This window comes from Chrysemys picta, chromosome 2 (assembly GCF_011386835.1).
Source record: "Chrysemys picta bellii isolate R12L10 chromosome 2, ASM1138683v2, whole genome shotgun sequence".
NCBI classification, from domain to species: domain Eukaryota; kingdom Metazoa; phylum Chordata; order Testudines; family Emydidae; genus Chrysemys; species Chrysemys picta.
The window spans coordinates 170,379,687-170,400,352 of NC_088792.1; the positions used below are offsets into that span (position 1 = coordinate 170,379,687).

At 41.6% G+C, this 20,666-nt stretch overlaps 1 protein-coding gene and 1 long non-coding RNA gene across 2 annotated transcripts in view; both read left to right on the forward strand.

The window, feature by feature from the left end:
• Positions 1-20,666, forward strand: part of LOC135981608 (uncharacterized) — a 278,320-nt gene that overhangs the window by 87,981 nt on the left and 169,673 nt on the right. The gene's annotated exons all lie outside the window — the stretch shown is intronic.
• LOC101936371 (leukocyte elastase inhibitor) overlaps positions 1-20,666 on the forward strand; it is a 26,379-nt gene continuing 5,713 nt past the window's right edge. Inside the window, exons 1-7 of the mRNA XM_005300856.4 lie at positions 1-150; positions 11,053-11,237; positions 12,848-12,979; positions 13,518-13,661; positions 14,202-14,319; positions 15,587-15,729; positions 20,484-20,639. Of these exons, the coding sequence (XP_005300913.2) occupies positions 11,070-11,237; positions 12,848-12,979; positions 13,518-13,661; positions 14,202-14,319; positions 15,587-15,729; positions 20,484-20,639 (861 nt within the window). The 5' untranslated portion in view covers positions 1-150; positions 11,053-11,069. The remainder of the gene's footprint in view (positions 151-11,052; positions 11,238-12,847; positions 12,980-13,517; positions 13,662-14,201; positions 14,320-15,586; positions 15,730-20,483; positions 20,640-20,666) is intronic.

A 20,666-nucleotide genomic window follows, 5' to 3' on the forward strand; every position in this document is an offset into this window, starting at 1 on the left:
TTGACATGACTAAATTATAATGATTTCACCACCACTGCAGTGCGTGGGTGGAACTTTATGCAAGGGGAGTGGCAGAGACTTTTATATTCTAGCAGCCACAGAAAACTGCTCGGAGCTCACTTACTCAGCAGGCAAGAAGCAGACAAGAAGGTAAACAATTTTTAAACAATTTTGTTTTGTAACTATGAACTGTGGTTGGCGAAGAAGGCTGTTTTAAAAGCAAATTTTTAAAAGTAAGGAATTCTGTATGTTTGCAAAATAAACAATGTTTTAGAGGGGCAGACAGTTTGATCTTTTAGGTTGTTCGTCTTTTGAAGAACTAGGCAACAAAAGCACCATGAAAAATCTGAACGTGGAGGAGATAAGTTCAAAATTCTTAGAAGTGTATGTTGTGTGATAAAATCTGTGGTGACATATGTATATATCTGCATGTGATACTGTGGAAGTTGTAATTAGTGGAGGCCCTTGGATAAAATAACCCAAGTCTGTTCACTTGAATGGCACAATGCAAATCCTATTTCCTCTCTTTGGCTTTTGGAGAGCTAGAGGTGACAGGTGGGAGAGTTGAGTATCTTTAGTTTTTCAAAAGCAACAGAGAGTCCTGTGGCACCTTTAAGACTAACAGATGTATTGGAGCATAAGCTTTCGTGGGTGAATACCCACTTCGTCAGACGCATGACAAAGTGGGTATTCACCCACGAAAGCTTATGCTTCAATACATCTGTTAGTCTTAAAGGTGCCACAGGACTCTCTGTTGCTTTTTACAGATCCAGACTAACATGGCTACCCCTCTGATACTTTAGTTTTTCAAAAAAAGAACAGGAGTACTTGTGGCACCTTAGAGACTAACAGATTTATTAGAGCATAAGCTTTCGTGGACTACAGCCCACTTCTTCGGATGCATATAGAATGGAACATATATCAACCTCAGCCTAGATCAATCCACACAAGCGGTCCATTTCCTGGACACTACTGTGCTAATAAGCGATGGTCACATAAATACCACCCTATACCGGAAACCTACTGACCGCTACACTTACCTACATGCCTCCAGCTTCCATCCAGGACACACCACACGATCCATTGTCTACAGCCAAGCTCTAAGATATAACCGCATTTGCTCCAATCCCTCAGATAGAGACAAGCACCTACAAGATCTCTATCAAGCATTCTTAAAACTACAATACCCACCTGCTGAAGTGAAAAAACAGATTGACAGAGCCAGACGAGTACCCAGAAGTCACCTCCTACAAGACAGGCCCAACAAAGAAAATAACAGAACACCACTAGCTGTCACCTTCAGCCCCCAACTAAAACCTCTCCAGCGCATCATCAGAGATCTACAACCTATCCTGAAAGATGATCCTTTACTCTCACAGATCTTGGGAGACAGACCTGTCCTCGCTTACAGACAACCCCCCAACCTAAAGCAAATACTCACCAGCAACCACACATCACTGAACAAAACCACTAACCCAGGAACCTATCCTTGTAACAAACCCCGATGCCAACTCTGTCCACATATCTATTCAAGTGACATCATCACAGGACCTAATCACATCAGCCATACCATCAGGGGCTCGTTCACCTGCACATCTACCAATGTGATATATGCCATCATGTGCCAGCAATGCCCCTCTGCCATGTACATTGGCCAAACAGGACAGTCTCTACGCAAAAGAATTAATGGACACAAATCTGACATCAGGAATCATAATACTCAAAAACCAGTGGGAGAACACTTTAACCTGTCTGGCCATTCAATGACAGACCTGCAGGTGGCTATATTACAACAGAAAAACTTCAAAAACAGACTCCAACGAGAGACTGCTGAGCTGGAATTGATATGCAAACTAGACACAATCAACAAAGGATTGAATAAGGACTGGGAATGGCTGAGCCATTACAAACATTGAATCTATCTCCCCTTGTAAGTATTCTCACACTTCTTATCAAACTGTCTGTACTGGGCTATCTTGATTATCACTTCAAAAGTTTTTTTTCTCTTACTTAATTGGCCTCTCAGAGTTGGTAAGACAACTCCCACCTGTTTATGCTCTCTGTATGTGTGTATATATATCTCCTCAATATATGTTCCATTCTATATGCATCCGAAGAAGTGGGCTGTAGTCCACGAAAGCTTATGCTCTAATAAATCTGTTAGTCTCTAAGGTGCCACAAGTACTCCTGTTCTTTTTGCGGATACAGACTAACACGGCTGCTACTCTGAAACCTTGTTTTTCAGTATTGGTTGGGAGGTTAATGTTGGCTAGGGAAATATGCAATGTTGGCTTTGATATTTGGATTATGCTTTAATGTTTGGTAAAAACATTACCAGCGCTCAGGATAGATGTAGGTGAATACACAGATATAAAAGATCTTCATGCAGGAACAATAGGGTCAGAAAATAGTGGAAGGGATGCATTCCCAAGGCACTAGCTACTAATTAGTGGAGCACTGCCAACTGCTTTCCCAAAGAGGATAATCAGCATTATTTCATTTTACAAATGGGGAAATTGAGAGACAGAGGTTAAGTGTCTTGCCCAAGGCCACTCATAAAGGTAATGGTACAGCTGGGATGAGAATCCAAGTTTCCTGACTCTAAGCACAGTGCCACACCCACTGGACGATGCTGTGTCTCAGTGAAATCCTGTACAGAAACATGGGCACAACAAACGAGAAACCCGTGATAGGTCTCTTTAAAGGCAGCTTTGCTGGCTGAACCCTGCTTGCTTTGCTCATGCCCGTAGTTCTATTTAATGGGATAAATCTTATAAACAAGACAAGCAGGTTTGTGCTGAAATCCATAAAAATGGGAGTGTTAGTAATTCTCACAGTAGGAATCTATCTGGCCCCAAACCAAACACAGAGGGGAAGTAGGAGTGCACAACTCATATTCCACTCCCGCGCCCAACAGTAACCAGCACGGTGACCCTATAATATGTGTTGGGGCTCAGGATTCCTTCACTCTGAGCTTTGCTGTGTTGTAACCACAGCTGAGCAGAACATTTATCAGACAGCTTTTCAAACGTAGTTCACCTGCTTTCTAGTTTGCAAAACTTCCACGAATTGAACCAATTTGAAAGGATTGAAGTTGGGTGAAATACTATTTCATAGAAGTATGTTTGAAAAAGAAAACAGTCACTTTTTTTCAAATTCCCACTCAGAAGGATATGGATGAAAAAGAGCCCCTTCCAATGCCACAGAGGCTTATGGATTAAACAGAGAACTAGGAGCCACAAGATCTTGAGTTTTATTCCCTGTTCTTTGAATGCTCTGCTAATATTTAATTATGAAGTAGGTAATTATTCACATTCCCCATTTTCCTGCTGTGAAAATGAAGGTTCAGAGAGATTAATTAACATGCCCAAGATAACACAAACTCAGGCGCAGATTCTCTGCAGGTATAAATTGTCACAGCTCCATTGAAGTCAATGGAGAAAGAAGGTATAAATTATCTGAGGCTAGGTCTACATTGGGGGGGGGGAATCGATTTAAGATACGCAAATTCAGCTACGTGAATAGCGTAGCTAAATTCGACTTATCTGATCCGACTTACCCTGCTGTGAGGACGGCGGCAAATCAACCGCCGTGGCTCCCCCGTCGACGGCGCTTACTCCTACCTGCACTGGTGGAGTATGCGCGTTGATTCGGGGATCGATTGTCGCGTCCCGACGAGACGCGATAATTCGATCCCCGAGAGATCGATTTCTACCTGCTGATCCAGGCGGGTAGTGAAGACAAGCCCTGAGGATCTGCTGCATTGTGTCAGCACCAGGTTTAGAACTGGAGTCTGGTGAGTGATCCCTTTGTTTAATCAGATTATATTATCTCCCAGACAAATCAATTAGTCACCACTCTTCACAGTTTTGTCTGATTTTAGGGATATGTTTTAACTTAAAATGCTACAGCGGGAGGGCTGCAGATGTGCTGCTGTAGTGTTTCAGGGTAGACCAGTGGCTCTCAAACTTTTGTACTGGTGATCCCTTTCACATAGCAAACCTCTGAGTGCAACCCTCCTTATAAATTAAAAACACTTTTAAATATATTTAACACCATTATAAATACTGGAGGCAAAGCGGGTTTTGGGGTGGAGGCTGATAGCTTGTGACCCCCCCATGTAATAACCGCACGACCCCTTGAGGGGTCCTGACCACCAGTTTGAGAACCCCTGGGGTAGACACTACCTATGCTGATGGGATGGTTTCTCTCACAGATGTAGGTAATCTGCCTCTCCTAGAGGTGGTAGCTAGGTCAATGGAAAAATTCTTCCATTGACCTCGTGTTGTCTACATTGGGGATAGGTTGGTGCATTTACGTCTCTCGGGGTGCGGATTTTACCTACTGCCTTTTGGGGAGGTGGATTACTTATACCGATGGGAGAAGCCCTTGTCAGCCTAGGTCGTGTCACACTGAAGTGCTTTAGTGGCACAGCTGCAGTGTTTTAAGTGTAGACAATTCCTTAGTTTTGGGTGCTCGTCTTGCGACATCTTGGGCCTGATTTTCTGTAGTTGAGCAGTCAGAATGCCAGTTGAGCCAGTTGGAGCAGTAGGCACTTAGCACCTCTGGGCTGGGGATGGTGGAAAACAGACCCAGCATGTCTCAGGTTGGACACTCAAAATTTGAAGCACTCAGAGTTAGTTGCCACTTTTCAAAAATTTGGCCTTAATCTAGCTGAATCTCTATTTCCCTGGATGAAAAAGGGATCAATAGGTTAATTTAGCAGAGGTGAAACTTGAAAATACTCATGACAGCAGATGTCCATAATCATAGCTAGTTAGGTAGATATATTAAATCTCTTTTCCTCCTTGAATTTATACAATCCTAATAACAAAAACAAACAAGTCTTATTGAGATTTTGCACAAAGAGGGCCTTTTGAGATTTCACAAAGCCTCTGAAAAATTCAGGCTGCTAAAATTTTGAGGATGCAAGGTGAGGCATAACTCATAATGAATACTTGCACATATATATGTATCCCTTTCACCCACCACAACGCTTCATGTGAACAGAGCCTTTTATATGTGCTTTTCACACTCCTTAGAATGGGAAGCATACCTATATTTTTGTGTCCACCAAACACCCCCCTTCTTTTCTTTATGAGAAACAATGGAGCATTAAAAGTGACTTAGTGAGAGCAGATTGATGCAATGCAAACTGCCATAAGGCACTGTGCACAATAGGTTCCAACTTGCTTTAAATCTTATTAAATATGCAATTATGCTCAGACTAGGTTGGCATCTCTCCTAGCACCTAGCCCTTCTTTCTTCCGTTTCTGTTCCCTGTATAATTTAGTTTAATATTTTTACTATTATAGCTCTCTTTCTTTGGGCACAGCTTTTACCCTTCTAATAGTATTTACCGAAATTTCATATACATTTACTTTAATACAAAACTCAAACATTTGATAGAAAGGTTTGCATAAGAGGCATTTCTCCCTACTGTATTTAACAAAGGCATGGAAAAAGGTTTGTTACCTCCAAAAGGATTGTAGCTGGGTGGTTCTTTCCAAAAACACTTTTTCCAAGTAGCTATTTGCTTTTCTTGCAAATATCAGCAAGTAGAGTATCTCTGATTCACATTAACCATCAAAGCATAACTGTGGTTACTATAATCAGACTTGCTATTGTACCTGTATGCAAATACTTAGGTTACTGTATTTTCATCAGGAAAATTGTTTTCTCAGAAAGGTGCATCAGCACAGCCTTTTTCTGAGTGCTCCTTTTGAAATTTTCTGTTTCCATTTAGAGATTTTTAAGCACATTTTGTATTTTTTTCTGGATATCGGTGTCATGTAAATTGCTTTCTGTACATAACACAGGGCTTTTCCCTTGTAAGGAACATTTGTATCCTGATCCATGCTCTGGATTGGCCACCCTGAGAAGGAGAAATGAAGAACACTGATCACCATCTTAGTTAAGCCTGAGGTGCAACACGGAGAGAGTAAAGATCAAACCCCACCACATATGAACAAGCTCAAGCTACATCTTAGCACTGTTGTGGAAAATTATCCACACTGTTGATTTTGGCTCAGACAGCCTGAGGCTCCTTTATTGATCAATCAAACATGCATGCATGGGGGAGTCAGCCAAGGCAGCCGAACCCCCGCGACAGATAAAATGCGAGATATTATATAGGATAAAACCACAAAAATTACATATACTTCCTTAAAAAGTTTTACATCCATATAAGGAATAAAGCAAAACAAGTTTTCCTGTTTTTCTTAGTTTTGCCGTTTGCGGTTTCTTGCTCTGTCACCTGACATCTATTAATCATAATTTGTTACAAAGGTTAACTCTACTTTTATAATTTCTACAATTATTTCTGCTTTTATGACTTCTGTCTATCCTTCTCCTCCCCCCCCCCTTCTCCTTCCTCCAGGCCACACATACAGTTCACCTGACCCTACATACAGTTCACTTGAGCAAAGTTTAGGCCTTAGACTATTTTTCCTCCACAACACCAAGGAAGATATCTGTAGATATCAATTTAGATCTAAGCTAGGGTGACCAGACGTCCCGATTTTATCGGGACTGTCCCGATATTTACTTGTTTGTCCTGTCCCGACCAACACGAATTATCCTGATATTTTGCTCCCCGGCGCACAGGCGGAGGGGGCTCGGGCCCCCCTGCCCTGACTCCACCCTGGCCCCAACCCGACTCCGCCCCTCCCCCCATTGGATCCCTCCCCACATTCCCACCCTTGCCCTGTCCCCAGACCCGGCCCTCACTGCCCCATTGGATCTCTCCCCAAATCCCTGCCCTGGCCCCGCCTCTTCCCCAAGCACGCCGCATTCCTCCTCCTCACCCCTCCCTCCCAGGCATGCACTAATCAGCTGTATGGCGGCGCAAGCACTGGAGGGAGGGGGGAGAAGCAGGATGCGGCCCCCAGCTCAGGGGAGGTGGAAGTGGAGCGGAGGCAAGCTGGTGCAGGGGGCAGGGTGTGGAGCTGCCGGTGGGTGCTCAGCCCCTACCAATTTTTCCTGTGCTCCGGTGGCTCTTGGTTGGTTTTTTTTTTGCTTTCTGCTTTTGTTTTTTCCTACACCTCCAGCTCTTGGTTTTTTTTTTTTTTGCTCTGCCGGCATCCCCTCCTGCCCCCGCATCCCGATATTTCACATATCTCGTCTGGTCACCCTAATATAAGTAAGATCAATCATGTGAACTAAAGACTCTGAGAAGGAATGAAAATCCTTTGGAAGAGCAACTTGAGGATGCTCAAATTGCTCCAATGCCCACTAGTGTGTGTGTGCGAGTGTGTGTGTGTGTGACTCATTGTTCCCCTAAAGTAGATACTAAACCCTTAAGTCTGTTGTTGAAGCTGTAAGGGATCTCTAGGTTAAATCAGTGTTGTTCTAAAGCTGCTATAAATCTAGAGTTTTAGAAATCACTGTGTGTGCCAGATTGCTAGAAGGTTACAGGCATTGTGTTAACGTGGTAAGGGAAATATATTAAACAAACCAAGTATAATGCAATCTTTTTGAATCACAACGTTTAATGGGAGAAAGAAGTAGCCAAAAGGGAAGCTACCAAGGAATCATTTTAAGAGTTGTACTTTAAAATCAAGGCAAAGTAACAGCCTCCGCTTTTTATCAGAACCTGAGCTAAATTACTCAAGTTAATGGGAATGAATTCTCCCATTAACCTTGCTGTAAAACCTTAAAAGGATCATTTTCTTTAGCTTGCTCATTTAATTTGATTTAACTTCCTAATTGTAGCAACTGGCAGGACAACAAATCAAACCACTGATTGTATTTCAGTTGTCGTATCAATTTGGCCATTCGTCGGTAAAGTAGCACTCCGGGGGGGTGGGGCTGCACACTCCGGCGGATCAAAGCAAGTTCGATATAATGCGGTTTCACCTATAACGCGGTAAGATTTTTTGGCTCCTGAGGACAGTGTTATATGGGGGTAGAGGTGTATTGCCTGATTCTTCCTATACCCCAGTATTTCCAAAACTTGGGACGCCGCTTGTATAGGGAAAGCCCCTGGCGGGCTGGGCCGGTTTGTTTACCTGCCCCATCCGCGGGTTCGGCCGATCGCGGCTCCCACTGGCCGCAGTTCGCCGCTCCAGGCCACGGGGGAGCTGCTGGAAGCTGCGCAGACTGAGGGACGTACTGGTTGCTGGCATTTCCCCCCTTCTTTATAAAAAAAGGGGATATAAATAATCCTGGGAATTACTGGCCAATTGGCCTTTTAAATTTGGTCTTTAAAATCTAAACCAGTTATTTTCAGGGGAGGTTAGGGGACTGTGCTGAGAGCTTTGATCTTTCTGTACAAGAACATCCAGCTTTAGGCATGGCTGTTCAACCACAGATAAAAACAACAAGGAGTCTGGTGGCACCTTTAAGGTGCCACCAGACTCCTTGTTGTTTTTGTAGATACAGACTAACACGGCTACCCCCTGATACTTGACAACCACAGATAATTGTTTCATGCTCACACATCTGATTTATAAATTTTGTTGCCTTAAGAGGAGAGTTTGATGTGACTGTTGATTTGAAATCTCCTTTTGATTCTTTGAGAGAAACTAAGGAAGGCTGGGATAGATCTTAGGTTACTTTATCTTTTGAGACCCCTTGGCTTACATGGTCAAATGGTGGCCAGGGTCAGGACAGGGTGGAAGGCACATTAACTGATCTCATTCCCATTACAATTGGCAACAAGGCAGTCTACTGCCTTTTATTTTTACTTTTTATATCAAGGAGGTTTTGGTGGTGTTAGAGGGGAAGCAGTATTTCCCTCCCAAAGTTTTTAACCGACCTGGGTGTGCAGATGATGTGGCCAGGTTGAAGATTTGCTGTGTTGCCTATTATTTTGTAACTTTTATTGCTGTTTGATAACTAAATGTTCCTTCCCAATCTTGGCTCAGAAGCCTTTTGCATCATTGACTCAAAAATTGGAATATTAGTTGTACAGCAATAATGTTTCTGTTGTATGGGCAGTTGCTCTATTTGCCTGATTAGCAGCTTAAAAAAAATTGTGCAAGGGATAGGCTCTTTATGGTCTAAATGGATCTGCTTATTCCTAACTTCTGTAATTTTATTTTTGTATGTTGTTTTATGGACTGTTTTAAAAATGTAAATTGAATCTTGGACACTGGTGGTTAAATCCATGCATTTTAATTACTGCATTGTAATGATTTTAAAACTTGTATTGTTAAGTTATGGCTTATTGCTAAGATGCCATATTAATAAGAGAGATTTGATTCTCGGAAAGGTGTCAACACTGTCCTGAGTGTTCCTTTTGAGCTTATTTTATAATTCCATTTTGAGATATTTTTGGAAACATTCAAATTTTTTCTTATTTCCGGGTTCTTGCTCAGTTCTGTGCTCAGTTATAGTACAACTCATTGATGTAACTCATGATTACGGTATATAGATGATGCACACAATTTAATGATTGTGAGTCCTTGAAAACCCATCCTGCCTGTAGTGGGTTAGTGGTTGTCCCTCCCACTCTGGCTCAAAGAGAGGCCACTTGGCCTCACCGTGGGGGTCAGCCCAGTCGCAGGTGGAATTAGCAAATCAAGGGCTGTGATCTATGGGGCTCGGGCACAGGTCCTCAGGCAGGGCAGAGCAGCCAACACCCTAGGGGGGCTCTGGCTCTCAGTCAGGGTGAACCAGCAAACAGGCCATTCAGCCTAAGGTGGGAAGAGGATGGGGTGGGTTTGGCAACAGGGGGTAGGGGCCCAGCCAAGGGTTATGACAGTGGCGGAGGGCTCCGCCACAGGGTCAGCAGGGATTCCACCGAAACACACTGAGCGAGCACTGACAGCAAAACCGGACTAAAGTCTAGTTTCACTGGGCTACTTCCTACCACAATCAAGGGAGGGGTTCTGGTGGCCAGGGATAGTGAGGGTAGTCAGCTGCTGGCAATCTCAGCAGCTCCTCTCCGGTCTCTTCTGGGGGTCGGGCGCTACCCAGCTCAGTCTCAGGGCCAATGGCCTACAGCAAGCAAGAGACATCGGTCTCCTTCCCTGGCTCTCGCTCAACTGAGCTGGGATCTGAAATTAGCTCATTTTTGCCATGGTGCAGATCAGATGAACAAGCCTGCCTGAAAGGCATTTCCTGATCATGTAGTTAGACAGAATAGAGGAGGATGCACTAAAATGAGGGACCCGGCAAGATATTCACATTCTGTATATAGTATAGTTTTCATTAAGGACCAAGTAGTAAAGTCATAGTTCATATTTTTTCCATTGAGTGTTTCATCCTGTAATAAATATAGTGATTTTTGTAAGTCTTTTGCATGGCTACTTAGCCTATAATTGTGATTGCTAAAGATAGTAACAGACCTATCTATTTTCCCTTACCTTGTGACTAACTATTCATAGTTATAAGGGAGAGGTAGGTTATAACTAGTATGTAATTAGGTTATTCTCTCCTAGTGCTGTTTTAACTAGTCCAGCGTAGTCTAACAGTGATCCACTCTCAAAACATGACCTGCCCATCAGGAAATCGCAAAGCATACCATTTTAGCCAGGGCTTTTTCAAAGTTCTTACTTGCTTAGCGATCATTCAGTAAGACAAGGTGGGAGAGAAAATAGCTTTTATTGGACTAAATATTCTGTTGGTGAGAGAGACAAGCTCTTGAGCTGACAGAGCTCTTCTTCAGGTCCTCTCACCAACAGAAGGAGGTCCAATAAAAGATATTATCCCACCCACCTTGTCTCTCTAATATCCTGGGACTGACATGGCTACAACAACATTGCAGACCATTCAGTAAGGCAGAAAAGAATCCAGTCCTACGTTAGGAAATCAGAGCATATTCAGTGCTGGATCTAGTATCATTGCCTAGGCAAGCTGCATTCTTGCTGCTAAGCTGGGCACAGTCAGGAGCTGTACCTTGGAAAGTGGAGAAGAGTGGAAAGAAGATGTCTCATGGCTATACAAGATGGTTGATGATGATCAGTAGTAGCCTCCTTGGCTCAGGAGCCCCTAAGCTTCTGTTGGTTAGCAATCAAATACAGTAATTTCACCTAAACTCAGGCTTTAGTCTCACACAGTTAAACAAAATAAATTATTCAGATTTGGTTCTCTTCTTTTTGTTTCTAGCCCACTGTGACTTCACAATGGGCTCCATTTCTCAAGCAATTAATGAACTGGGCCTTGATCTTTACAATGAACTGAACAAAAATGCTGCAGACAAAAACATCTTCTTCTCCCCTATGAGTATCTCTACTGGCCTGGTCATGGTCCTGTTGGGTGCCAGAGGTAACACTGCTACTCAGATGCAAGAGGTAAGTGTCAACAAAACACCTACATGCTTTTATATTTTACATGCTTTTTTCTGTTAAGGCAAACATTAAAAGTAATGACAAACGATGTGATAATTTTACAAAAAAGTGCATTTGCCGGGGATAATGCAGAATTAAGCAAAGAAACACGGTTTTCAAAATTGCTACATCATGATTTCTATCACCTGCCTGTAGTGTCTGACTAATGATATGATTAGGATTCAGCAGTGTAGAGGCAGGACTTAAGTCACATGGTGACATGGCAGTCTGCCACCATTCCCTTGCCACCATCTTGGGCTCCATTTTAAAAATAATGTTTCTAGTAGTTATGCTTGTCAAGAAATCCTTGAAACTGGAAATATAACCAGTGCAGAGATGTCTGCAGAAAGCCTGGAGCAATTGTTCTGAGAGGTGTGAACTGTCCCGTTCATTTTAGTGAGGTGTTAGCTCAGCTGCGCAAAGTTGACATTTTGGGGTCTGATTTTCTGAAGTGCTGAGCCCCACAGCTCCTTTTGAAGTCAAAGGGAGCTGCAGAAGGTCTACTTCTCTGAAAATCAGGCCCTTGAATATAAACCTTACGTTTTTCACTGCTCATCAGAAAGTCAATTTAGTTTGCCACTGCCTCTTTATTTTTCCAAGTTTGAACACTGCGTACGACTCATCCTCGCAGAATGTCCTTCAAGCTTCCTGTCCACTAGTAAAGTTGTAAGAGCTGGTCAGAAATCAGGATTTTTTTTCCCTCCATCAAAAAAGTTTTCCTTTTCATCCAAAAACCAAAATGTTTTGGCCAAAAGCTGCTGAAAAACCAAAAACATTTGGTCAAAATCTTCTGAAAGACTGGACAAAAGGCTGGACAAGATCAATGTTTCTCAGCCCTTTTGATACCAGGAATCAGCTTGCTGCCTTCCTAAACTGTGTCACGGAGATTTCAAGAACTGGTGCCGGTCCATGGATAGGTTGTTGAGAAATACTGGACTAGATGACCTCTTGAGGTCCCGTCCAGCCCTACATTTCTATGATTGGTATTCTTAGGTTACCATGTGCAGAACCTGACTGCTGCACACACACTTTCTCAGGGCAGATCTTGCTTCCTTTTCACCCACCCAATGGCCTTGACAGCTATACTGAATATGCTTATGTTAAAACCGGGATGGAGTTCCTATCTTCCCCCGAAAAGGGCTAATACCTCTTCTTCTTTCTGAATTCAAGTGTCAATCTCAAATTGAGATTCACACTTCGAACATTTTCAAAATGAAAATGTTTTCCTGTTCAAAACGACTAATTTAGAAACAATCTACTTATAGTTAAAAAATGTAAAGTAGAAATTGAAGTGTTTCAAAATCATCAGAACAAAATGTTTTGATTGACCCAAAATTATTATTTTTTTTTTTTTGCTTGTTGGTTCAAAAATTTTAGATTTAGACATTTTATCCCAATTTGGGACTGGAAAACTTCTCAAAAATCTCAAATATTTTGTCAGGACAGGAAAACTGTTCCCTGCTCAGCTGTAATTAGTATCTAGTGTAACAAACCTCTTAAGATAAGAATAAGCCTTTCTGTGGAATGCATTTATGCCACTTACAGCTGCAGTAATGTTACAATTTCAACCACAGGTTCTTCATTTGAATAGAGCTGCAGGAAGTGCAAATCTTGGAACTAGACCTGTCTCTGAAAGGGGGACAACAGAAGCTGAGCCAGAATATCTCAATGAAGGGCAATATCATCAACTTCCTCAATTCCCAAAGGTACCTCTTCTGAACAAGATAGAGTAGTGTTTTCATAGCTGTAAGGGGAGCTGCAGGCTGTGACAGCCATTAGAGGAGTCATGATCACAGGCAGGAGGCCACTCTAGTATATCAAGAAAATACTTGATCTGGAGGTCATGATTGATTGATTAAGGGCCCAATCCTGGAGAAATCAATGGACACACACTCTATACTAAGAGCCAGGGGAGTAATTCCCCTGCTTGTGTACAATTACTCATGCTAGCTCTCAGTGGAGCTAGCATGAGTATAACTAGCAGTGTAGCCGCAGTAGTAGGGGTAGGGGCAGTGGAGGCACTGCTGAGTCATGCTGAGTACATGCCCACCAGTTTCAGGCAGACTTGTACTTGTTGCGGCTAGCTGTGCTACCATGGTTATGCTGCTATTTATATTCATGCTACCTCACACCGATAGAGATACTCAAACATCCATATAATGTAACTATCAGGCCTGTTTTTTAACTTTTATACAAATTTAACAAAGAGAAAATGAAGCATCTTTATTTCTACCTTGTTTGAAGCCTTCTCCTTCACGATGTGACTTGGTTGGAGGAATCCACACAGAATTCCAGACACTCCTTTCCCAACTGAAAAATCTCAACAAGAGCTATGTATTGAGTCTGGCCAACAGTCTGTTTGCACAAAAAGGGTATAATTTTCACCAGGTAAGTTACCGGTCTTTGTTACATGTGATAATTGAGTCAAAGATCACCTTTATACCAGAGATTCAGGGTTGCCAACTCAACAAGAATTTTTGGTGGGAGTTGGCTGCCTAACCCCTCTTTGTGGCCTTGGGAAATCTTCCTTCATGGTCAGGAGACTTTTCTCTTTGTTCAACTACATGTTAGTGGGCTGAATGCACCAGATGCTCAACGTAAGTAATAACAGTAACTTTCTATGTCTTATCTAATCCTTATTTTTACACTTATTGTAGGTAAGTAATTCTCCATGAAAAATCACCAATGTAATAAGGGTCCAGTTCATGATTGCACTATAAGGCAATTAGCTCTGTCCAAACGCTCAATGAATAAACTTCTAGTATTTGATGTCAGTGCCAAATTTTAGTTTCCCCATCAAATTCAGTCCTGAACAAATTGTAAAAGAGCATGGCTTTTTTTCTAATTGGCTTGAGTCACCCAGTTTCTTATGGAGGATCTGATTTATGGATTCTAACACTAATTAATGATCTTTATTTTACTGTACAGCAATATTTAGAATGCACTAAGGAATTATATGGAGCAATGCTGCAAACAGTTGATTTTGAAAGTGCTACGGAAGCAGCCAGACAGACGATAAATTCCTGGGTTGAAAGCAAGACACAAGGTAAGAAAGCACAGGTCCGATTGTCATTGGCTTTTCTCACTGTTTCAACATAAAAGAGCCAGGATTTGAAAGCAAAAGGTTTTCCATCTCATGTGTGTGTGTGTGTGTGTGTGTGTGTGTGTGTGTGTGTGTGTGTGTAAAAGTTCTCGTGTAAAATATTTTAAATTTAAAAATGAATTTGCTATCACATTCTCATTTGTATAACATTGCCTTCATATCCTGGTTGATGGCAAGAATATGGGTCCACAGTGCTGGGGCAACAAATGGGGGCAACAGAAGCTGTGGGTGTAGCTGTGAGGTGGAGCAAAGCCAGGGAACAGGAGAAGACAGATCAAGAGTCTGATCGTGTGGGAAGCAGAGCCTACAGAGCAATGCCCAGGGCGTGGATGATGTCCTAACTGCCAGGGAGGGTCACATCATGAGTAACTTACATTTTCCGTTGCCATATCCTTTAAGAACCCAAACATGAGTAATGATCTCTTGCACACTGGCTTGAACAAAATATATGGCACGTTCCCTTTACCTAGGCTGCAATCTCACCTAGCCAAAGGTAATCAAGCTTTGAAATTTCAAGCTGAATGTGGACAGAATGGCTCAGGGGACTGGTTTTGAATGGTGGAGCTTTTTCTTTAAGTCATAGATTTGGCTTTGTCTCTGTAAACAAGTCAGTTGTGAATAAGAAGTTATCAGCGGAAGACTGTCCAATGACCCATGTGGAAAGAGTTGTTGTTTTCAGTCAGGTTCCTAGTATCAGAACCCGAGGTCCACATTTCAAAAGCAGCCTCACAATGCTGGAAATGCATGCTTGTACAGAGAACCAGCCCAAGGGCTGTGCACCAGTTAATTCCAACTTCAGGCCTCAGAATGGAAGTAAAAAACTACGCAGATTATTACCAATCCCCGGAGCCATACTGTCCATATATGACTAAAAAAATGCAACTGAAATGGTGCTGGCCCCCTGCACAGGGGTGAATGTCTATACCCTTGTTGAATGTGATGGGTTTAAGTGAACTATCTACTTAATCCTTCTAAATCAGGGCTGAGTCATATCAGTAGCAGTGCATAGAGAAGCTTACAATGCAGCTGGCTATTTCATCCCTGTTCTGTGGATAAACAGAAAGATTTAATTTGCAGAGCCACGCACTAGATGTTCCCCATGTTAAATTAACCTTGCAAATAAATAAATATTGATATATGAAAATTTAGTTAGATCCATCTGTCTCTAATAATAATAATTTACATGTAGCTTGTTTTTCTCTGTTTTAAGGTAAAATCAGGGAACTCTTTGTTCCTGGTATTATTGACCCAACCGCTGTGCTGGTGCTAGTGAATGCAATCTACTTCAAAGCAACCTGGGAATACAAGTTTGAAGAAAAACACACAATGCTAAGAGACTTTAGGATAAACCAGGTACTATAGCAGAATTCTATATTTTTAGCTTTGTTTTATCTTAGACACCTTCAACAAAGTCACTCTGGGGCGTAACTTAGGTATGCCTATAGACATGGGCATCCTATCAACCTTACAAGCAAAATGTGGGTATATATTAAGCATAACTTGACTTTTCTACTGTACGAAAGATGTCAGGGCTGTTTTTCAGTAGAGGCCAGTGATCTCAAAGTGAATGAAGAAAACAAGAGCAAAACTGTAGCAAGATTAGATGCTTAGTACGCTACATACTTGGAACATGGTATAAACACCAGGATACAGATTTCTTATTTTTAACTACAACAGCATTTCCCTTAGGCCATGATCCTGGAAAGACTTACACGTGTAAGTAATTTCAGCATAGGTCTGTTGACTCATGTGACTAAAGTTGAGCACATGCAGAAAATTTGAGCTTCAACTTCAGCATCTTAAGCCCAGTCCTGCAGGTGCTAGTAATACCAGATAAGTGTCAGAAAACTAGGGAAGGAAGGTCGGGTTTAGACATGAATTTGTTTATGGTACTAGTGATGTCCCACACATCTGTCAGACAAACGAGAAAGTCTGAAGTTCAGATTTCTCACAATCTTAAGGCAATTGTGTCAGATTTTATTAAGTGTTTGTTATACTTTAACAAAAAGCGTAAGTTTGGGGAATTTAAAAATGAAATTGCAACAAAATGTCTATTATACTTCACATTCAAAGGCAAACAGCAAAGGAAAAACAAAAACAAAAAAACAGGTTTGTGTTTGCTTTTTTTATCATGTCCAAAAAAATGTCATTTTTTTTCTTTGTTTGCCATAGGATTTCAGGGAATGTCAAAGCTGGCTTTCCCTGTTTAGCTGAGGTCTTAGAGGCCTAAGGTGCCAGTTCAAAAGAGGTGGGACATGTTGAATCTTTACAAAAATATTTTTCCAGCATTTGAGTCCAACTGATGTTATCAGAAATAAACAGTCATTTCTCTCACTTAATCCAATTTTGCTTGCTTGCTATCTATTGTGCCAGCATCTTACCAGTTCTCATCCATGAGTTCTTTCAGGAAAAACAAAATAGATAAGACGAGACCTGAATTTCTACAGTAATAAAACATGCAGATTTTTGTTGAGAGTCCCGTTCTTCACTCATTAAAAACAAAAAAGGTCAGCAACCTATATTCCCACCCTCCCCTTTGCAGGGTTAGGAGACTAGCAAGATGGTGTTGCTACAATATCTAATGGGTTCATTTATACCTGAAGCTTTTACTATTTTCTTGAGAATATGGAAAAAAAGAGTCTGTTCTATAGCTGCGAACAGTCAGTGTGTTTGTGAGCACCATATCACATACAAATCTCAGCTACACCTTTTTACTTAAATACAGATTAGCAGGGAGGGGAATTTTATTGAACAGTAAAAGAGGGTGTCACCTTAAAAATTCCTCTCTGAGCAAATTGGTTACACCTAAAATAAGACTTGAGCAACAACCTAAACAAAGATATAAAAAAGGATGAGACGCCCATTAAAGATGGTAACTTCTAGAAGATAAATGATATGAATGAATGACTGCCTGAAAACCTAGATATGATTGTATTCTGGACATGGGTGTTGGTTGCTGAACTGCTACATCATACAGAAGTCCACAGAGATGGGGAGAAATTGTGAAAGTGAATTCCCAACAAATGTTGGGAAACAAAAGTCAGCAAGGTATTGAAATCCCATTTGTTAAAATAAGCAACTCTATTTGCATAAGCAGTGAACTTCAGAGGGGGTTAGCAGTTAAGGCCATATCTTCTTCACACAAGGGGAAGAGGAATAATAAATAATTGTTATTAAGCTCTGTCTTTGTACAGGGCAAGGTACAAACAAATGGGGGAGCTTCCTGAGTTGAAGTGCTCATGATTCTAGGAGAAACTATGGTTTGGTTGCACGGTTCATAAAAACAGGGAGGCTACACTTGTATGGCTGGTCAGACATCAGCATTTTTTTCCAACCCAAGTTGTCCCAGATCTCTTCCTATGTGGACCCTCTGAAGAAGCTGTGTCGCAGGCAGAACGGGGACAGGGGAAGTCTCCCTTCCAAAAAGCTTCTATTCTACGGCTTTCAGCAACACTGCAATTCTCCTTTACCTAACAGTGCCATAGAGATGTTATTTAAATGACTGGTTAGCAATGATTTTCACCTCTCCTGTGTTGTTTTATTCATGCCAAGTAGTTCCAATGACATAAAATGTTTGAAAGATAACAGGAAGGTGAACTGAACCAGTTGGGGTGTATGTATTTTCCTTGATCTTGCCACTTGAGTACTGATCACATGTATGCTGGTTTTATACCAGCATAACTCCAGTAGACCTGATTCTCCTCCCACTTACATCAGTTTTAACTGACTTCAACAATTACACCAGTGTAAGAAAGAACAGAATCAGGCTCACTGACCTCAATAGAGTGTCTCTTGATTTACACCAATAAGAGAAGGATTGTGTTCATAATCCCTACGTAAAAGCACCCCAGTGATTTTGAAGCTTATGTTCTGTTGTGATTATCATGCCTGAAATTTACCCCAATTGTAAGCTCAATTGTAAAGAGTATAAGAAAGTTCATAAGATGTCGCAATACCTTATAACTTTTTGCCTGCTAGGAAATTAACCATGGGAAATAGGTCAAATTGTTTTCGACAATGAATGTTACGAACACATGCAAGAGAACCAGACAGAGAAACTGGATTAGTCCAAACAAAAAGGCCTGCTGATATGGTTCAAAGACTGTTGAAATCATGCTTGGTAAAAAGTAGATGACATGGAGCCAGAAATTAATGAAGTAGAATTGGTTTGGTGGATATTAGGCTAATTGCTGGACAAAAAATGAGGGGATAAACTATGCTGCCCACTTTTCCCTGTTTTGTGGTTCTTAAAAGGAGACTTTTTGGAGAAAAAAAAATCATCTCCCTTCCTACCTTGTCTCATCTCATCTCCCTTGACACAAAGAAAGAAGGAACAGACCAGCTTGAAAGATTTTCATCCCAAGAGGAAGACCAGTAGACCCTGATCTTGTTCTGGGAACTTTGTTTTTTGCTTGTGTCCAATGACCTCGAGTCCTCAGCCCATCGGTAGGGATACTTAGTTGCCAGCATCAAAGAGGCACATAAGATCCTCTTCTGCCTCTTTTCCTTGTGTGTTATTTTCTGCCTTGCTTCCTTCCTTTCTCTCACGCTTTCGGCTTTTCATCAAATTCTGAAATCTCCAAGTGCTGATGCAGTGCAATTGATGACATGACCACAATCCTGTCCTGTTGAAAAGGCCCAATCAGACAATGTCCCTGACTGGAATGTGACTCAGAGTCCAAGCAACAGGTGTTATGCTCAACTTGCCAGCCAAAGCATCTATTTGTAACTGAACAGCCATCCAGTGCTCCAAAAACATCAACAAAAGCTACATTTCCTCCCACAGACGCCGATTCCATGGGTGCTCCGGGGCTGGAGCACCCACGGAAACAAAATAGTGGGTGCTCAGCACCCACCAGCCACTCGCTGATCAGCTGTTTGGTGGCGGGCAGGAGATGCTGGGGTGGGGGGAGGAGGTGGAGCTGGGGTGGGAAGAGGTGGATCAAGGGTGGGGGCTTGGGGGAAGGGACAGAGTGGGATGGGGCCTCGGGGGAGAGCAAGGGTGGAGCACCCACCCGGAAAGAAGAAAATAAGAGCCTGTTTCCCCCACCATTTCCATCCTGTTTCTCCTCCACCTTGTGTGTTTGTTAAAAAAAAAAAAAGAGAAGTGAAAAACCTTCACACATCGGGACTGAGAGTAAAAGTAACCCTTTCTTTTTCTTCAGAGAATGGTTGCTTAAACATGGGAGACTGATATTTTGCCTCCTGCAAAACAAAACAAACTTTAATAGGTTTTAATTAAATGTGTTTTGCATAATCACTCAATTCCAGTTTCACTATAAATGCTTGTTTTAATGTTGCATTCCTTCTTGTGTTTAATCAATAAACTTTCAACTTTAGAATGAATGTCTTTGGGTGATTGTTGAGGAACAGAGTAAATCCAAGGCATCTGCAGAAAATGACGTATCACTGTTGGACAGTGAAAGAGTTAATAAACATTTCTCACTTTCAGTCCTTGATATCAGTTCAAGCCAATGATACATAGGCTCCTAAGTGCCTTAATAATACTTGAAAATGGGACTTAGGAGCCTAAGTCACCTACCAGCTTTTGAACAGTTTACCCTAAGTTAACATTGTCAGATCAATTGTCTATGATCTATGTTAGGTCCAACTTCTTCTCTCCATTACACCACTTTAAATCTGGAGTAATTCCACTTGTAATTGACTTCAGTGGAATTACATCAATGCACTGAAAGCAGAATTTGGCCTTTGTACTGGAACTCAGCTCTTGATTTTTTGTGAGTTGACTCTCACACCAGATGAGTACTGACTTCAGTAGAGGCGATCCTGATTTACAGCAGTGTTTGAAGTCCACATCAGGCCCCAGATCTTTAGGTGTGAAAGTCCCTGGTATTAATCTACTACATTCCCTCGTTTTGTTCAGTTTTCAGCACCTTGTTTTTCAAATGATAATCCCATTTTAAACACTAGCTTGAGCAATACTCTGATATGCCTTGATTTATAGTTTCTCATTTACTAATATAAATGACTTATAAAATATTTATCCTATTTGCAATCAGTGTTCCTGTGAACACTTCACATTGTCTTTTGTTCAAATGCAGGAGGGCACTGTCAGTTGTATTTATGTATCATTTTCTTTTAAATAGAATGAGAGCAAATCTGTGCAGATGATGTATCAGAAAGACAGATTTAAAATTGCCCACATACAGGAGATGAATGCTCAGATTCTTATGATCCCATATGCTGGAAAATCACTGAATATGATCATACTGCTACCCGATGACACCACTGGTCTGGAACAGGTAAAGACATTATACCACTGAATATCT